The 22,052-nt window shown below is 48.7% G+C and overlaps 1 protein-coding gene across 1 annotated transcript in view; it reads left to right on the top strand.

The window, feature by feature from the left end:
- Positions 1–21,832, top strand: part of LOC123757412 (ninjurin-2) — a 22,014-nt gene extending 182 nt beyond the window's left edge. The window contains exons 2-3 of the mRNA XM_045740962.1: positions 1,475–1,654; positions 19,220–21,832. Coding sequence (XP_045596918.1) covers positions 1,475–1,654; positions 19,220–19,426 — 387 coding nt within the window. The 3' untranslated portion in view covers positions 19,427–21,832. The remainder of the gene's footprint in view (positions 1–1,474; positions 1,655–19,219) is intronic.
- Positions 21,833–22,052: the final 220 nt, after the last annotated feature.

Here is a 22,052-nt window from a genome sequence, read left to right as displayed (position 1 = left end):
GCCCAGGAGTCCCTCAGGGTGACGAGCACCAGCTCGCCCCACACAGAAAACACCAGGTAGCAAAACTAAAAACTCGGCCCCCAACAAATTTTAAAACGGAAGTCATCCAGTGCCCTCCGACAGAATAGAAGTCAGCCGCTCACCACGGCTAAGGGCACACCAGGACCCCACCAAGACCCACCAACTCCCGGCACCTCTCGGCCAAGCCAGAGCCGGACACCGTCACCCCCGCCGGGAGAACCAGCCAGAATATGTGAAAAAATCTATTAACAATCCTGTGACCCAAGGCGATATGTGCGCCAGGCGTCGTCCGGACCGTTGAATAGGGTTCCCAAACGACAGTATCAAATCCGAAACGCGAAGACAGAAAGTGATCCGGCGGCTCCCAGGCGGAGGAGGTGTCCAGACGTCCGCTCGTCGACAAGGTTCAACCAGGAGTCCTAAAGTTGCAGGTCCGGGGGTGAAGAATGGTGTGTTGACGGTGTCAGGTCCTCGCTTCTCCATGCCGAGAAAATTATTACGTTTTCTAAGGTTGGTTGTGTGGGCAGTGTCAGTCACGTCTTTCCACTTGTGGCATTTACCTGAGGACCTGAGGGCCACCACCTACAATGGCCTCGACTCGGATAGGAAACAGGGGCTAGTCAAAGGTCTCACAATTATTCCTGATACTTTTTTCCAACTGAATTTTAAGGATAAGTTTTGTCGTGTCATTTAGGGCTTGGGTGGGTAGACGGTACATTCTATGGATGTATTGTTCTATTTGATGAAAAAACATTTCCTATTTTGTGTACTATATTGCGGCTTATTGAGCTTGAAGCCGTTACTCCTTGTATGTGTTATAATTGACCTGGATTAATATATTTTACTTAATGCACAATTGTGAAGGGGTAAATAAGATCAGCCTTGTCATGTCTGGTCTGCAGTGTTGTTATCTGTGGCCCCCAACCCTTCCTGGTGTGAGAGTTGACTTTATTCTGGGATGATTTCTGTCGTTCTGTGTTAAACATTCTCCAAGGCAGCTATATGTCCTTGTGAATGGTAAGTCTCCATGCTTGGACACAGTCTTCAGATGATGGTGTACCACAGACATGTACACCTCAATAACACTATATTTTCCTTAAATAATTAACAATAAAAATAATAATTCACCGTGTCGGGGGACAGTAAGTCAGAGTGTATTCATACACATTAGGCTTATATCGAGGTCAAAATTACATAACGTGTGAGAAATGTCAATTTCCGGAATACTTGGAATTATATAAACACTGAAATGAAAATAAAGATCTCAGTCAGGGTTGTTTATGGTTTATTTTATGTTTGGTTCATAAAAATGGTAAGTCATTTAACATGACACAAATCACCTTTGATGCAGCAAATATATACCTTATACATTGATAAATATAAGGGACACGTGCCAGGTAGCAAGGTGAGGGGGATAAGAAGCTTAAACTCTAGTGAATGTAATGTTTTGCAGGGCGAGAAGACTCTGGACGCTAACCGCTATGCCACCAAGAAGACGGTGGCGCAGGGCATGCTGGACGTGGCCCTCCTCACCGCTAATGCCTCGCAGCTCAAGTACGTGTTGGAGGTGGGCGAGAAGCACCCCTACTACACAGTCATGCTGGCCCTCATCGTCACCTCCCTCGTCCTCCAGGTACGTCACTAGACGCATCCAGGCGTGCACACAGCTGGTGCCTGGTCTACCAGGTACGTCACTAGACGCACCCAGGCGTGCTCACAGCTGGTGCCTGGTCTACCAGGTACGTCACTAGACGCATCCAGGCGTGCACACAGCTGGTGCCTGGTCTACCAGGTACGTCACTAGACGCACCCAGGCGTGCTCACAGCAACGTCTAGGAAGTGTGGACGAGCACACTGGTGTAAAATTGAGAGAAACTGATTGGTCGGATGAGGTGGTGGCAAGAGTGGTCGGATGAGGTGGTGGCAAGAGTGGCTGGATGAGGTGGTGGCAAGAGTGGCCGGATGAGGTGGTGGCAAGAGTGGCTGGATGAGGGGGTGGCAAGAGTGGCTGGATGAGGTGGTGGCAAGAGTGGTCGGATGAGGTGGTGGCAAGAGTGGCTGGATGAGGTGGTGGCAAGAGTGGCTGGATGAGGGGGTGGCAAGAGTGGCTGGATGAGGTGGTGGCAAGAGTGGCTGGATGAGTGGGTGGCAAGAGTGGCTGGATGAGGGGGTGGCAAGAGTGGCTGGATGAGGGGGTGGCAAGAGTGGGTAATGATAAGACACAATACAGGTATTATAGACACAGAGTTAGGTAGCGAGCCGAGGCAATGGTAGTAGGATCAGAGTAAAAGATTAGTTAATCTCAATACAAAATAACACGGCGAATGAGGAGATGGAGAGAAATCATAAATAAAATTATTTAGAAATCAAGACGCTCATTTGAAAGATAAGGAACTGCAGTAGGAAGGCTAATGGATAAATGGGGGATATAGAAGGTAGACATGGGGGAAATGTTAAATGATGTAGAAGAGATTAATTGTTGGTGGAGAAAATACTTTGAAAGTTCAATGGGTGGAAGTGATGAAAGAGGTGCTATTGTTAACAGTATTTGATGTGATGGTGTGAGAAGACTGCACCATCCTACACCAGCCCATGTCCCTGTAGGACTGTACACTGTGGCAAAGGTAAAGGTGTAGTAATAGTAGGCATTCTACAGTCCTACAGTATCTGTATATCGTGTAGATATATCTTGAAATTGTGAAATGTTGTGGAGGAACAGTAATGGAGTGGGTGTGGGGAATATGCCAGGTCTGGCATAGCGCAGTAGTCTACGTGTTTCCCTCACAATGCACGGGCATGTTTCCTTTCACCTGATGGTACTGTTCATTTAGTAGTCATATACAGATACCCGGGAGTTAGAGCACTGTTATGTGGTACATCCTGAGGAAAGGTCAGTAGTGAGCCTAGGAGAACCTGGTGGGTCTATGTACAGGCTGCCTAACATGGATGGGTCTACGTACAGGCTGTCTAACATGGATGGGTCTACGTACAGGCTGCCTAACATGGATGGGCCTACATACAGGCTGTCTAACATGGATGGGCCTACGTACAGGCTGTCTAACATGGATGGGCCTACATACAGGCTGTCTAACATGGATGGGCCTACGTACAGGCTGTCTAACATGGATGGGCCTACATACAGGCTGCCTAACATGGATGGGCCTACGTACAGGCTGTCTAACATGGATGGGCCTACGTACAGGCTGCCTAACATGGATGGGCCTACGTACAGGCTGCCTAACATGGATGAGCCTACGTACAGGCTGTCTAACATGGATGGGCCTACGTACAGGCTGCCTAACATGGATGGGCCTACGTACAGGCTACCTAACATGGATGGGCCTACGTACAGGCTGCCTAACATGGATGGGCCTACGTACAGGCTGCCTAACATGGATGGGCCTACGTACAGGCTGTCTAACATGGATGGGCCTACATACGTACAGGCTGTCTAACATGGATGGGCCTACGTACAGGCTGTCTAACATGGATGAGCCTACGTACAGGCTGCCTAACATGGATGGGCCTACGTACAGGCTGTCTAACATGGATGGGCCTACGTACAGGCTGCCTAACATGGATGGGCCTACGTACAGGCTGTCTAACATGAATGGGCCTACGTACAGGCTGCCTAACATGGATGGGCCTACATACAGGCTGCCTAACATGGATGGGCCTACATACAGGCTGCCTAACATGGATGGGCCTACGTACAGGCTGCCTAACATGGATGGGCCTACGTACAGGCTGTCTAACATGGATGGGCCTACATACGTACAGGCTGTCTAACATGGATGGGCCTACGTACAGGCTGTCTAACATGGATGGGCCTACGTACAGGCTGCCTAACATGGATGGGCCTACGTACAGGCTGCCTAACATGGATGGGCCTACATACAGGCTGCCTAACATGGATGGGCCTACGTACAGGCTGCCTAACATGGATGAGCCTACGTACAGGCTGCCTAACATGGATGGGCCTACGTACAGGCTGCCTAACATGGATGGGCCTACGTACAGGCTGCCTAACATGGATGGGCCTACGTACAGGCTGCCTAACATGGATGGGCCTACGTACAGGCTGTCTAACATGGATGGGCCTACGTACAGGCTGTCTAACATGGATGGGCCTACATACGTACAGGCTGTCTAACATGGATGGGCCTACGTACAGGCTGTCTAACATGGATGGGCCTACGTACAGGCTGCCTAACATGGATGGGCCTACGTACAGGCTGTCTAACATGGATGGGCCTACGTACAGGCTGCCTAACATGGATGGGCCTACGTACAGGCTGCCTAACATGGATGGGCCTACGTACAGGCTGTCTAACATGGATGGGCCTACGTACAGGCTGTCTAACATGGATGGCCCTACATACGTACAGGCTGCCTAACATGGATGGGCCTACGTACAGGCTGCCTAACATGGATGGGCCTACGTACAGGCTGTCTAACATGGATGGGCCTACGTACAGGCTGTCTAACATGGATGGCCCTACATACGTACAGGCTGCCTAACATGGATGGGCCTACGTACAGGCTGCCTAACATGGATGGGCCTACGTACAGGCTGTCTAACATGGATTGGCCTTCGTACAGGCTGTCTAACATGGATGGGCCTACGTACAGGCTGTCTAACATGGATGGGCCTACGTACAGGCTGTCTAACATGGATGGGCCTACATACGTACAGGCTGTCTAACATGGATGGGCCTACGTACAGGCTGTCTAACATGGATGAGCCTATGTACAGGCTGCCTAACATGTATGGGCCTACGTACAGGCTGCCTAACAAGTATGGGCCTACATGCAGGCTGCCTAACATGTATAGGCCTACGCACAGGTTACCTAACATGGACGGGCCTACGTACAGACTGCCTAACATGTATGGGCCTATGTACAGGCTACCTAACATGGACGGGCCTACGTACAGGCTGCCTAACATGTATGGGCCTATGTACAGGCTGCCTAACATGTATGGGCCTACGTAAGGCTGCGTAACATGGATGGGCCTACGTACAGGCTGTCTAACATTTATGGGCCTACGTACAGGCTGCCTAACATAGACAGGCCTACGTACAGGCTGCCTAACATGGATGGGCCTACGTACAGGCTGCCTAACATGTATAGGCCTACGTACAGGCTGCCTAACATGGACGGGCCTACGTACAGGCTGCCTAACATTATAGGCCTACGTACAGGCTGCCTAACATGGACGGGCCTATGTACAGGCTGCCTAACATGTATGGGCCTACGTACAGGCTGCCTAACATGTATGGGCCTACGTACAGGCTGCCTAACATGTATGGGCATACGTACAGGCTGCCTAACATGGATGGGCCTACGTACAGGCTGCCTAACATGTATGGGCCTACGTACAGGCTGCCTAACATGGATGGGCCTACGTACAGGCTGCCTAACATGTATGGGCCTACGTACAGGCTGCCTAACATGTATGGGCCTATGTACAGGCTGTCTAACATGGATGGGCCTACGTACAGGCTGTCTAACATGGATGGGCCTACGTACAGGCTGTCTAACATGGATGGGCCTACGTACAGGCTGCCTAACATGTATGGGCCTACGTACAGCCGGCCTAACATGTATGGGCCTACGTACAGGCTGCCTAACATGTATGGGCCTATGTACAGGCTGTCTAACATGGATGGGCCTACGTACAGGCTGCCTAACATGTATGGGCCTATGTACAGGCTGTCTAACATGGATGGGCCTATGTACGGGCTGTCTAACATGGATGGGCCTACGTACAGGCTGCCTGACCTGGATGGGGCTACGTACAGGCTGCCTGACCTGGATGGGGCTACGTACAGGCTGCCTGACCTGGATGGGGCTACGTACAGGCTGCCTGACCTGGATGGGCCTACGTACAAGCTGCCTGACCTGGATGGGGCTACGTACAGGCTGCCTGACCTGGATGGGCCTACGTACAGGCTGCCTGACCTGGATGGGGCTACGTACAGGCTGCCTGACCTGGATGGGCCTACGTACAGGCTGCCTGACCTGGATGGGGCTACGTACAGGCTGCCTGACCTGGATGGGGCTACGTACAGGCTGCCTGACCTGGCTGGGGCTACGTACAGGCTGCCTGACCTGGATGGGCCTACGTACAGGCTGCCTGACCTGGATGGGGCTACGTACAGGCTGCCTGACCTGGATGGGCCTACGTACAGGCTGCCTGACCTGGATGGGGCTACGTACAAGCTGCCTGACCTGGATGGGGCTACGTACAGGCTGCCTGACCTGGATGGGGCTACGTACAGGCTGCCTGACCTGGATGGGCCTACGTACAGGCTGCCTGACCTGGATGGGCCTACGTACAGGCTGCCTGACCTGGATGGGGCTACGTACAGGCTGCCTAACCTGGATGGGCCTACGTACAGGCTGCCTGATATGGATGGGCCTACGTACAGGCTGCCTGACCTGGATGGGGCTACTTACAGGCTGCCTGACCTGGATGGGGCTACGTACAGGCTGCCTAACATGGATGGGCCTACGTACAGGCTGCCTGACCTGGATGGGGCTACGTACAGGCTGCCTGACCTGGATGGGGCTACGTACAGGCTGCCTGACCTGGATGGGGCTACGGACAGGCTGCCTAACATGGATGGGCCTACGTACAGGCTGCTTGACCTGGATGGGCCTACGTACAGGCTGCCTGACCTGGATGGGCCTACGTACAGGCTGCCTGACCTGGATGGGGCTACGTACAGGCTGCCTGACCTGGATGGGGCTACGGACAGGCTGCCTAACATGGATGGGCCTACGTACAGGCTGCTTGACCTGGATGGGCCTACGTACAGGCTGCTTGACCTGGATGGGCCTACGTACAGGCTGCCTGACCTGGATGGGCCTACGTACAGGCTGCCTGACCTGGACAACGGGAACTACGTGTAAGTGTTAATGGCGCAAAGAGTCACGTATTTGACATTAGTGTAGATGAATGTGAGGGTTATCTTGAGGTTATCTTGAGATGATTTCGGGGCTTTAGTGTCCCCGCGGCCCGGTCCTCGACCAGGCCTCCACCCCCAGGAAGCAGCCCGTGACAGCTGACTAACACCCAGGTACCTATTTTACTGCTAGGTAACAGGGGCATAGGGTGAAAGAAACTCTGCCCATTGTTTCTCGCTGGCGCCAGGGATCGAACCCGGGACCACAGGACCACAAGTCCAGTGTGCTGTCCGCTCGGCCGACCGGCTCCCTGGAATGTGAGGGCTGGTATATCATCAAGGGTATACTTGTATGATGTCGTCAGGACGGTCAGGGTGTGAGAGTTGTATACCTGTAGACCAGCATACACACCTGCGAGGTGGCAGTATACCTGTAGAGCAGCATACACACCTGCAAGGTGGCAGTATACCTGTAGACCAGCATACACACCTGCGAGGTGGCAGTATACCTGTAGACCAGCATACACACCTGCAAGGTGGCAGTATACCTGTAGACCAGCATACACACCTGCGAGGTGGCAGTATACCTGTAGACCAGCATACACACCTGCAAGGTGGCAGTATACCTGTAGACCAGCATACACACCTGCGAGGTGGCAGTATACCTGTAAGCCAGCATACACACCTGCGAGGTGGCAGTATACCTGTAGACCACCATACACACCTGCGAGGTGGCAGTATACCTGTAGACCAGCATACATACCTGCAAGGTGGCAGTATACCTGTAGACCATCATACACACCTGCAAGGTGGCAGTATACCTGTAGACCAGCATACACACCTGCGAGGTGTCAGTATACCTGTAGACCAGCATACACACCTGCAAGGTGGCAGTATACCTGTAGACTAGCATACACACCTGCGAGATGGCAGTATACCTGTAGACCATCATACACACCTGCGAGGTGGCAGTATACCTGTAGAGCAGCATACACACCTGCAAGGTGGGAGTATACCTATAGACCAGCATACACACCTGCAAGGTGGCAGTATACCTGTAGATCAGCATACACACCTGCGAGGTGGGAGTAAACCTGTAGACCAGCATACACACCTGCAAGGTGGCAGTATACCTGTAGACCATCATACACACCTGCAAGGTGGCAGTATACCTGTAGACCAGCATACACACCTGCAAGGTGGCAGTATACCTGTAGACCAGCATACACACCTGCAAGGTGGCAGTATACCTGTAGACCAGCATACACACATGCGAGGTGGCAGTATACCTGTAGACCAGCATACACACCTGCAAGGTGGCAGTATACCTGTAACCATCATACACACCTGCCAGGTGGCAGTATACCTGTAGACCATCATACACACCTGCGAGGTGGCAGTATACCTGTAGACCATCATACACACCTGCAAGGTGGCAGTATACCTGTAGACCAGCATACACACCTGCAAGGTGGCAGTATACCTGTAGACCAGCATACACATCTGCGAGGTGGCAGTATACCTGTAGACCAGCATACACACCTGCAAGGTGGCAGTATACCTGTAGACCAGCATACACACCTGCGAGGTGGCAGTATACCTGTAGACCAGCATACACACCTGCGAGGTGGCAGTATACCTGTAGACCAGCATACACACCTGCAAGGTGGCAGTATACCTGTAGACCATCATACACACCTGCAAGGTGGCAGTATACCTGTAGACCAGCATACACACCTGCGAGATGGCAGTATACCTGTATACCATCATACACACCTGCGAGGTGGCAGTATACCTGTAGAGCAGCATACACACCTGCAAGGTGGGAGTATACCTATAGACCAGCATACACACCTGCAAGGTGGCAGTATACCTGTAGATCAGCATACACACCTGCGAGGTGGGAGTAAACCTGTAGACCAGCATACACACCTGCAAGGTGGCAGTATACCTGTAGATCATCATACACACCTGCAAGGTGGCAGTATACCTATAGATCAGCATACACACCTGCAAGGTGGCAGTATACCTGTAGACCAGCATACACACCTGCAAGGTGGCAGTATACCTGTAGACCAGCATACACACCTGCAAGGTGGCAGTATACCTGTAGACCAGCATACACACCTGCAAGGTGGCAGTATACCTGTAGACCATCATACACACCTGCGAGGTGGAAGTATACCTGTAGACCATCATACACACCTGCGAGGTGGCAGTATACCTGTAGACCATCATACACACCTGCAAGGTGGCAGTATACCTGTAGACCAGCATACACACCTGCAAGGTGGCAGTATACCTGTAGACCAGCATACACACCTGCGAGGTGGCAGTATACGTGTAGACCAGCATACACACCTGCAAGGTGGCAGTATACCTGTAGACCAGCATACACACCTGCGAGGTGGCAGTATACCTGTAGACCAGCATACACACCTGCAAGGTGGCAGTATACCTGTAGACCAGCATACACACCTGCGAGGTGGCAGTATACCTGTAGAGCAGCATACACACCTGCAAGGTGGGAGTATACCTATAGACCAGCATACACACCTGCAATGTGGCAGTATACCTGTAGATCAGCATACACACCTGCGAGGTAGGAGTAAACCTGTAGACCAGCATGCACACCTGCAAGGTGGCAGTATACCTGTAGACCATCATACACACCTGCAAGGTGGCAGTATACCTGTAGACCAGCATACACACCTGCAAGGTGGCAGTATACCTGTAGACCAGCATACACACCTGCAAGGTGGCAGTATACTTGTAGACCAGCATACACACCTGCGAGGTGGCAGTATACCTGTAGACCAGCATACACACCTGCAAGGTGGCAGTATACCTGTAGACCATCATACACACCTGCGAGGTGGCAGTATACCTGTAGACCATCATACACACCTGCGAGGTGGCAGTATACCTGTAGACCATCATACACACCTGCAAGGTGGCAGTATACCTGTAGACCAGCATACACACCTGCAAGGTGGCAGTATACCTGTAGACCAGCATACACACCTGCGAGGTGGCAGTATACCTGTAGACCAGCATACACACCTGCAAGGTGGCAGTATACCTGTAGACCAGCATACACACCTGCGAGGTGGCAGTATACCTGTAGACCAGCATACACACCTGCGAGGTGGCAGTATACCTGTAGACCAGCATACACACCTGCAAGGTGGCAGTATACCTGTAGACCATCATACACACCTGCAAGGTGGCAGTATACCTGTAGACCAGCATACACACCTGCGAGATGGCAGTATACCTGTAGACCATCATACACACCGGCGAGGTGGCAGTATACCTGTAGAGCAGCATACACACCTGCAAGGTGGGAGTATACCTATAGACCAGCATACACACCTGCAAGGTGGCAGTATACCTGTAGATCAGCATACACACCTGCGAGGTGGGAGTAAACCTGTAGACCAGCATACACACCTGCAAGGTGGCAGTATACCTGTAGACCATCATACACACCTGCAAGGTGGCAGTATACCTGTAGACCAGCATACACACCTGCAAGGTGGCAGTATACCTGTAGACCAGCATACACACCTGCAAGGTGGCAGAATACCTGTAGACCAGCATACACACCTGCGAGGTGGCAGTATACCTGTAGACCAGCATACACACCTGCAAGGTGGCAGTATACCTGTAGACCAGCATACACACCTGCGAGGTGGCAGTATACCTGTAGACCAGCATACACACCTGCAAGGTGGCAGTATACCTGTAGACCAGCATACACACCTGCGAGGTGGCAGTATACCTGTAGACCAGCATACACACCTGCGAGGTGGCAGTATACCTGTAGACCAGCATACACACCTGCAAGGTGGCAGTATACCTGTAGACCATCATACACACCTGCAAGGTGGCAGTATACCTGTAGACCAGCATACACACCTGCGAGATGGCAGTATACCTGTAGACCATCATACACACCGGCGAGGTGGCAGTATACCTGTAGAGCAGCATACACACCTGCAAGGTGGGAGTATACCTATAGACCAGCATACACACCTGCAAGGTGGCAGTATACCTGTAGATCAGCATACACACCTGCGAGGTGGGAGTAAACCTGTAGACCAGCATACACACCTGCAAGGTGGCAGTATACCTGTAGACCATCATACACACCTGCAAGGTGGCAGTATACCTGTAGACCAGCATACACACCTGCAAGGTGGCAGTATACCTGTAGACCAGCATACACACCTGCAAGGTGGCAGTATACCTGTAGACCAGCATACACACCTGCGAGGTGGCAGTATACCTGTAGACCAGCATACACACCTGCAAGGTGGCAGTATACCTGTAGACCATCATACACACCTGCGAGGTGGCAGTATACCTGTAGACCATCATACACACCTGCAGAGGTGGCAGTATACCTGTAGACCAGCATACACACCTGCAAGGTGGCAGTATACCTGTAGACCAGCATACACACCTGCAAGGTGGCAGTATACCTGTAGACCAGCATACACACCTGCGAGGTGGCAGTATACCTGTAGACCAGCATACACACCTGCAAGGTGGCAGTATACCTGTAGACCAGCATACACACCTGCGAGGTGGCAGTATACCTGTAGACCAGCATACACACCTGCAAGGTGGCAGTATACCTGTAGACCAGCATACACACCTGCAAGGTGGCAGTATACCTGTAGACCAGCATACACACCTGCAAGGTGGCAGTATACCTGTAGACCAGCATACACACCTGCGAGGTGGCAGTATACCTGTAGACCAGCATACACACCTGCAAGGTGGCAGTATACCTGTAGACCAGCATACACACCTGCGAGGTGGCAGTATACCTGTAGACCAGCATACACACCTGCAAGGTGGCAGTATACCTGTAGACCAGCATACACACCTGCGAGGTGGCAGTATACCTGTAGACCAGCATACACACCTGCGAGGTGGCAGTATACCTGTAGACCAGCATACACACCTGCAAGGTGGCAGTATACCTGTAGACCAGCATACACACCTGCAAGGTGGCAGTATACCTGTAGACCAGCATACACACCTGCGAGTGGCAGTATACCTGTAGACCATCATACACACCTGCAAGGTGGCAGTATACCTGTAGACCAGCATACACACCTGCGAGGTGGCAGTATACCTGTAGACCAGCATACACACGTGCAAGGTGGCAGTATACCTGTAGACCAGCATACACACCTGCGAGGTGGCAGTATACCTATAGACCAGCATACACACCTGCGAGGTGGCAGTATACCTGTAGACCAGCATACACACCTGCGAGGTGGCAGTATACCTGTGGACCAGCATACACACCTGCGAGGTGGCAGTATACCTGTAGACCAGCATACATACCTGCAAGGTGGCAGTATACCTGTAGACTAGCATTCACACCTGCGAGGTGGCAGTATACCTGTGGACCAGCATACACACCTGCGAGGTGGCAGTATACCTGTAGACCAGCATACATACCTGCAAGGTGGCAGTATACCTGTAGACTAGCATTCACACCTGCGAGGTGGCAGTATACCTGTAGACCAGCATACACACCTGCAAGGTGGCAGTATACCTGTAGACTAGCATTCACACCTGCGAGGTGGCAGTATACCTGTAGACCATCATACCCACCTGCGAGGTGGGAGTCTCGCTGGAAGATACGAGTATAGGTTCTGACAGGAAAATATAGTATGTTATGTAAGGAGAGTCATGTTAAGGAACAGTCGGAGCCACGAGCCTCGTAGAGGAGTGGCCGGCGGACGGTGGCGGCGGCGGCGGTGGTGGCGGCGGCGGCGGTGGTGGTGGCGGCGGCGGCGGTGGTGGCGGCGGCGGCGGTGGTGGTGGCGGCGGCGGCGGTGGTGGCGGCGGCGGCGGTGGTGGTGGCGGCGGCGGCGGTGGTGGCGGCGGCGGCGGTGGTGGTGGCGGCGGCGGCTGAGAGACTGACCAGTAACAACCCCACAAACCTCCCCCCCCCCTTCAACAGTTTGTGTGGGGGGGGGGGGGGAGGGGGACAGGAAACTTGTGTATGTATCAAGTCATCCTCCTGTTTTCATACAACTTTGTGTAACTATGTGGTCTACCGTAGCAATATGTAGTAATGGGCCCGCTGTAAGCCACTCTTTGTTCTATGTTTTTAGTCCTGAAAAAATCAAGTAAAAACCAAACTTAGATTTACATAGATCTAGTATAGCATATTAGGGCTCACATAGCGTGTTTTAGGCCTACCTTGAGTGGCTAGGTTAGGTTACATTTTATTAGGGTCATAAATATACATAATCTTTGGCGGTTTGTCCAATTTCAGTACTACAAAAATCTACCTTCTGCTTCCATCACGACATATTTGTACTTTTTTATTTTTTTAGATGTATACAAGAGTTGTTACATTCTTGTACAGCCACTAGTACGCGTAGCTTTACGGGCAGGTCCCTGGAATACGATCCCTGCCGCGAAGAATCGTTGTTACAACCAAGTACTCATTTTACTGTTGAGTTAAACAGAGGCTATTTGCGCCCAGTAAATCCTCCCCGGCCAGGATACGAACCCATGACTAAGCGCTAGCGGAACGCCAGGCGAGTGTCTTACCACTACACCACGGAGACGTTCGACCACATCGTTACTATGAGTAGTTTCATCTTAGGAGGCTGGGCTGATATGTAGATACATTAGGCTTCTGTATGATCTCCCCAGGTGGACCTACCGACCCCTCCTCAGGGTGCAACCGCTCAACAGTTGCTTAGCTTCTTGGTACCTACTTGCTGCTGGGTGAACAAGGAGAGCTTACTGAGATGTTTGGCCATGTTGAAGGAATGGATGATGGTGAGGAGTGTGTTCAAGATAATTTGAGAGCGGCGACAGGTTGAGGCCAGGAAGAACTAGCCTCAAGTTGGTGGATGAGGATACAGTGAGTGAGTGTGAGGAGGAGAGTAATTGTGTACAATCTACAGAATACGACAAGGAGCAGTTGAAGGCTGGGTAGAAACTCTTTGTTAAATGGGCGTAAATGTTTATGTAGTGTATACGCCAGTTGACGAGGAGCACTGTACACCTGGTCTTATGAAGCTGTGTGTGTACTGCTTGTTTACCTCGAGTGCTATATTGTACTGAACCGTGAATGATTGACTGATTTTTTACTGTTTGAATAATAAATATATATAACCTTTCACCTTATAACTTATCTACAGTAATGTTCCCCGGGCTGATGTCTCTCCACCCCATGACAAGTGGGAACCAGTAATGATAAGTTATGTTAAATTATTTAGGATTAAACTAAAAAGTTTGATATATACTTAAGCAAGCTAAGTCATAATTATATAGTCAGACATTTTAAATCACCTTCATAACGTTTTACAATATAAAATTCGCACGTTAATTTGTGCCATGATTTAGGAAGTGTAATAAGTTAAGAGTTGTGTAGGTGGTACTAAGAGCGACGGTGTACATACAGCTGTTGGTAGCCCTGCTCTCCCTCTCCCTCTCCATGCTGAGGGACTGTAAGCTGCACCTGGTCAGCTACCACATGTCCGCCAACCTCATCAGCTACTTCAACATGGGCGCGGTCTTCGTTATCACTTCCCTTAACATCATCATCAACAGCTTCGGGTTAAGGCCTACTAGCATGCAAGCCTTGACCACCGTTATATATTAAGAGCTAACTTTGACCGTCGTGTGAACTGTCACATTATTAATCCCCAAGTTTAAACCGTAGGCTGTGTCATGTATTATGAGAGACAGTTTTAAGAGACATGTCAACATGTTCCTAAAGTTGAACAAGCAACATAATTTTGGCTTAGCGGTTGCTCTTGATAATTACCTTACCTTACCTTGATAGATCTGCCTAAAGCTCCCTCATATGTCAACCTCTTCTCAACTCAAACTCACATTTTAAATAACTTTCCAAAGAATTGATAAATTTGCAGATTTCTTTTGTGGGAAGAATATAAAAACAAGATATTTAGACATTTGGAATTTCATTATATGGTAGACTAAATTAAAACTAATGTATTAATAGTGTGACTACAACACTATATAACTCATTGAGAAGCAAAACATATACAGTAGCCTCAGCATGGCAGCTGTCAAGTACAGTAGCCTCAGCATGGCAGCTGTCAAGTACAGTAGCCTCAGCATGGCAGCTGTCAAGTACAGTAGCCTCAGCATGGCAGCTGTCAAGTACAGTAGCCTCAGCATGGCAGCTGTTAAGTACAGTAGCCTCAGCATGGCAGCTGTCAAGTACAGTAGCCTCAGCATGGCAGCTGTCAAGTAGAGCAGCCTCAGCATGGCAGCTGTCAAGTACAGTAGCCTCAGCATGGCAGCTGTCAAGTCTGTCGTAACACCTCCAGCGGCGGCAGCTCACTAATATTATCTTAATGAAACTTATCTTCGTCTGTCAGCAAAAATTGTGAAAAAAATATTTGTTGTGGTAAATATCAGTCTTTATGAACAACTCTGTAAACACAATCCCATTCTTTCTGTACTACTGTATTCAGCACCGCTGCATGCTGCGAAATAATGGTGAAATAATGTACGGTGTATTTTGTGTAATTAACAATTTGAATATGTTAACTTGGATGTTACCTTTGATTTATGTGTAGCTATGATGACTTGTTTCTGTTGGGCTCTTGAGTAAGTTGTAGAGTACAACGTGAAGAAATATTTTGATGAGCGTTTCCTGGAGAGGTTAGTCAATTGTGCTGGTTCAGTCAGGGATAATTCTTTGATGACACAGGTGACACTTGAGACCCCGGGAGCACTATGTATGGATGACACAGGTGACACTTGACACCCCCGGAGCACAATGTATGGATGACACAGGTGACACTTGACACCCCTGGAGCACTATGTATGGATGACACAGGTGACACTTGACACCCCAGGAGCACTATGTATGGATGACACAGGTGACACTTGACACCCCGGGAGCACTATGTATGGATGACACAGGTGACACTTGACACCCCGGGATCACTATGTATGGATGACACAGGTGACACTTGACACCCCGGGATCACAATGTATGGATGACACTTGACACCCCTGGAGCACTATGTATGGATGACACAGGTGACACTTGACACCCCGGGATCACTATGTATGGATGACACAGGTGACACTTGACACCCCAGGATCACAATGTATGGATGACACAGGTGACACTTGACACCCCAGGATCACTATGTATGGATGACACAGGTGACACTTGACACCCCAGGATCACTATGTATGGATGACACAGGTGACACTTGACACCCCAGGATCACTATGTATGGATGACACAGGTGACACTTGACACCCCAGGATCACAATGTATGGATGACACAGGTGACACTTGACACCCCAGGATCACTATGTATGGATGACACAGGTGACACTTGACACCCCAGGATCACTATGTATGGATGACACTTGACACCCCAGGATCACAATGTATGGATGACACTTGACACCCCAGGATCACAATGTATGGATGACACTTGACACCCCAGGATCACAATGTATGGATGACACAGGTGACACTTGACACCCCTGGAGCACTATGTATGGATGACACAGATGACACTTGACACCCCAGGATCACAATGTATGGATGACACAGGTGACACTTGACACCCCAGGATCACTATGTATGGATGACACTTGACACCCCAGGATCACAATGTATGGATGACACTTGACACCCCAGGATCACAATGTATGGATGACACAGGTGACACTTGACACCCCAGGATCACAATGTATGGATGACACAGGTGACACTTGACACCCCAGGATCACAATGTATGGATGACACAGGTGACACTTGACACCCCAGGATCACAATGTATGGATGACACAGGTGACACTTGACACCCCAGGATCACAATGTATGGATGACACAGGTGACACTTGACACCCCTGGAGCACTATGTATGGATGACACAGATGACACTTGACACCCCAGGATCACAATGTATGGATGACACAGGTGACACTTGACACCCCAGGATCACTATGTATGGATGACACAGATGACACTTGACACCCCAGGATCACTATGTATGGATGACACAGGTGACACTTGACACCCCAGGATCACAATGTATGGATGACACAGGTGACACTTGACACCCCAGGATCACAATGTATGGATGACACATGTGACACGTGACACCCCAGGATCACAATGTATGGATGACACAGGTGACACTTGACACAACAGGATCACAATGTATGGATGACACAGGTGACACTTGACACCCCAGGATCACAATGTATGGATGACACAGGTGACACTTGACACCCCAGGATCACTATGTATGGATGACACAGGTGACACTTGACACCCCAGGATCACAATGTATGGATGACACAAGTGACACTTGACACCCCGGGAGCACTATGTATGGATGACACAGGTGACACTTGACACCCATGGAGCACTATGTATGGATGACACAGGTGACACTTGACACCCCAGGATCACAATGTACGGATGACACAGGTGACACTTGACACCCCAGGATCACTATGTATGGATGACACAGGTGACACCCCAGGATCACTATGTATGGATGACACTTGACACCCCAGGATCACAATGTATGGATGACACAGGTGACACTTGACACCCCAGGATCACAATGTATGGATGACACAGGTGACACTTGACACCCCGGGAGCACTATGTATGGATGACACAGGTGACACTCGACACCCCAGGATCACAATGTATGGATGACACAGGTGACACTTGACACCCCAGGATCACAATGTATGGATGACACTTGACACCCCTGGAGCACTATGTATGGATGACACAGGTGACACTTGACACCCCAGGATCACTATGTATGGATGACACAGGTGACACTTGACACCCCAGGATCACAATGTATGGATGACACAGGTGACACTTGACACCCCAGGATCACAATGTATGGATGACACAGGTGACACTTGACACCCCAGGATCACAATGTATGGATGACACTTGACACCCCAGGATCACAATGTATGGATGACACAGGTGACACTTGACACCCCAGGATCACTATGTATGGATGACACTTGACACCCCTGGAGCACTATGTATGGATGACACAGGTGACACTTGACACCCCAGGATCATAATGTATGGATGACACAGGTGACACTTGACACCCCAGGATCACAATGTATGGATGACACAGGTGACACTTGACACCCCAGGATCACAATGTATGGATGACTCAGGTGACACTTGACACCCCAGGATCACAATGTATGGATGACACAGGTGACACTTGACACCCCAGGATCACTATGTATGGATGACACAGGTGACACTTGACACCCCAGGAGCACTATGTATGGATGACACAGGTGACACTTGACACCCCGGGAGCACTATGTATAGATGACACAGGTGACACTTGACACCCCTGGAGCACTATGTATGGCAGCATTACAGGACACATGATACAGATATAATGGAGGCAGGTTTGCTATACCTATAAATTATCTGTCATAGGGGCTGACGGCCGTCTTGCTGGGAGTCTTGATACCGTTAAATATTAAAAAGAAACACCATCAGTATCCAGCTGAAGTGGTCAATCACGTGGTGATGGGGCTCCAGATGCTTATTATGGCGTTTAATGGCATTGAGACCAGCTTCGACTTTGGTTTTCTCACGCAGAAAAACTCCACCGTCACTCCTTAAAGTAAGACCCGCCGATACTGTTGCCTTTGTGTAACAACCGCTTACCATCCTTTCTTTTACAAATGTGTAAGGAAACACAGATCTGACGTCAGGGTAGATGGCACTCATTAAGTTGCGTAGACACTAAAGCACTTTAAGAAGTTTTGCCGAACAATTAAAGATCAGTCTTATTTAAGGACATTTCTATAACAAATATGATAATAATTCACGGCTTATAATATGAATTAGTTTGCTTTTAGTTACAATTGTAAAACGATTCTGGGTGTTTGTCCTTACCTATTGGAAATGTGCCAGCGTCGCCCACCAGGCCTTATGACAATTGCAGTTGCTCTGAGCAGGGAAGGTGGCTGTTGCCTCCTGCTGCGGCCTGCCACAGGCCTGTGGTAGGCTGTATGGAATGTTGAAGCCTAGTAGGCAGTCTCCACAACAGGACGCAACCGCAGCCCTTCTTTTAACTTTCTTCTTCAATATTAATTCCAGTTTAGATGAGTTTTAAAGAGTGATTTGCATTATTCAGTAATTATCACAACATATAACAAGACATCACATTAGTTCCTGTGAAAGTTGTCATGTATATATAGAGTAACTTGCTGATTTATTGTTTTAGGTGCTGGTGGGCGTACTCTTCATGATTATTGGCGCCATGGACATTAACGATCCCGAACAGCAAACTGCCGCTAACATTTTGAACAACATCATCCTCATCTTCGTCTTCGTCATTTCCACGGATAACATTATCATTTCTTCCTTCGGAATAGACTCTATGAAAATAAATCCTCCAGGTGCCTTTATCAGCGGCAATAAAACGGAATGAGGTAACAAGGGCTTTGACCTGACCACCACTCACCTGTATAGCCTCTTATCATACCAGTCATCCTCCATATCGTCCTCTCATCCTCCTCCATACCTGCTAGGCATCCTCCTCCATATCTACTAGGCATCCTCCTCCACACCTGCTAAGTACCCACCATCGCTCACACCTGGCGGTGGTGGCGGGAATGCAGCCGTGGTGGAGAGCCGAGAATGTGTTGCTGGAGCCCCTGTGATCACCACCAGTGCCTCTCCCCCACACCTCAGCTCACCACAACATAACTATCGTGTAAATGTCGCCATGGAACTATTTCCGCGCATTACTGAGAGTATAAATATATTTTTGACACTTCGTGTAATGGTTTCCGAAAAAAATTAGCTCGATCAATGAAGGTACATCAATCAATATTCAGTATTTTAAAATCATTTAAATAGGCCTTCCGTTTACTCAATCAAGTAAGTCATCAAAATTTTAGAGATCTCTTATTCCATTCCGGTATGATGTTAAATCAAGTTTCCTTCATTGGTTAGCTTTTTTAACGAAAGTATAGACTAAACTTTTGAAGAAAACGAAGAGCTTTTGGAATGTAATTTTTTGTAATATAGTAATTGGAAGTCGAAAATGGCAATCTGAAAAATGTCTACAAATTGAGTAAATGAATGTATGGAGACAGGCTGGAGTGTGAGCGAGGCCCAGACAGAAGCAGCATCAGGCTACACTTAACAAAAAAATTTAAGTAATATATAAGATAAAAAGATGTATTCTTCGGAATAATGGGAAAGATTTTGCTCTAAATCTAATAAGCAGATAGTGTTCTTAACCGACAGTGTTGTCAGAAGTAACAGTAAAATCTATGTGATTCGTAGTTTAATAGATTAGTTATTCACGCCGCCTATGATTACATAACAAGATTTGTTTTAATTGTGAAGTATAAATTTGTATGATACAGTAAATACAAGATAAACGATACATTACCAGAGATATGTCCTCAAGTCCCAATTAAAGCCATTAAATAAAATTAATGCTTCACATTTTACTTCATTTTCCATTTTGTTAGTAAGTTCTTCATGTGAGTACGACGAGGAGCTGGCTGTGCAAGCCATACAACTCTCCGCACACACATTTATAATAAAATTAACCATAATATATTTACTGTAATAGCAATTAATTTGTGTTACTGATTAAACATGAAGTATTATATGTTCAGGTGAGTATGGCAAGTAAATAATACTGATGATAGAGAGTAGGATAACTGTTGTCACATTTGAGGGTACCTCCATATATTGCTACCCCCCCTGGCACATGCTGTGTCACTCCTTATACCTGGCACATGCTGTGTCACTCCTTATACCTGGCACATGCTGTGTCACTCCTTATACCTGGCACATGCTGTGTCACTCCTTATACCTGGCACATGCTGTGCCACTCCTTATACCTGGCACATGCTGTGTCACTCCTTATACCTGGCACATGCTGTGTCACTCCTTATACCTGGCACATGCTGTGTCACTCCTTATACCTGGCACATGCTGTGTCACTCCTAATACCTGGCACATGCTGTGTCACTCCTTATACCTGGCACATGCTGTGTCACTCCTTATACCTGGCACATGCTGTGTCACTCCTTATACCTGGCACATGCTGTGTCACTCCTTATACCTGGCACATGCTGTGTCACTCCTTATACCTGGCACATGTTGTGTCACTCCTTATACCTGCCTCACGCTGTGTCATTTCTTCACACTGGCTCATGCTGTGGCATCTCCTCACACTTATCTTTCGTGCCCAACCACTTGGGCTGGACGATAGAGCGACGGTCTCGTTCCATGCAGGTCGGCTTTCAATCCCCGACCGTCCAAGTGGTTGGGCACCATTCCTCCCCCCCCCCTTCCCCCGTCCTATCCAAAATCCTTATCCTGACCTCGTCCAAGTGCTGTAAGTCGTAATGACTTGGCGCTTTCCCCCTGATAGTTCCCTCCCTCTCTTCCATGACCCAACAGTATAATATAATGAAAATATATTATAGCAAGTAAATAATACTGATGATCGAAAGTTTATTCACAGATATGCTGTGACTATGTTTGAAATATAAAAATTATATGTTAAAATATTATATAGATTTAGTAGTAGTGTCAACTTATCTTTTTCTTTTTATGAAGAAAGTTAAAATAGATTAATATTCCTGCATATCGATGTCTAAATATATATGCAAGAATTAAGGTGTCAAATAAAATTTGACCTGTGCCTTTATTTTGATATGTCATTGTTCTTAAATATCTAGCTGTGTGTCGTATGTAGAATGCTTTAGGGGCATTAGCCCCGTTAATATTATATAAATTTAATGTAATTAGTTCCTTGGATTCATTAGGAAGTTTGAATTGCTTGACAATCATCATGTAAAAAAAAATATTTGTGGATGTTATTTTTCCTGGAGATGTTGCCCATAAGAGTGTGGTGGAGTGCGGCGCGGTGTCGGGGTGGGGTGTCACCCCTTCCACATCTCTTAACTAATTCAGTAGCGGTGCAGAGTTAGTAGATTATTACAGCAAGACCACTTTACTGATTAACCCTAATAATAACTAGCCTGCAACTACTCTGGCATCTCTACTACGTGGAAAGAACTTTGGAA

This window comes from Procambarus clarkii, chromosome 19 (genome assembly GCF_040958095.1).
Source record: "Procambarus clarkii isolate CNS0578487 chromosome 19, FALCON_Pclarkii_2.0, whole genome shotgun sequence".
Classification (NCBI taxonomy): Eukaryota; Metazoa; Arthropoda; class Malacostraca; order Decapoda; family Cambaridae; genus Procambarus; species Procambarus clarkii.
Note: the sequence above shows the minus strand (reverse complement) of the source record. Positions and strands in the feature narration are given on the sequence as shown.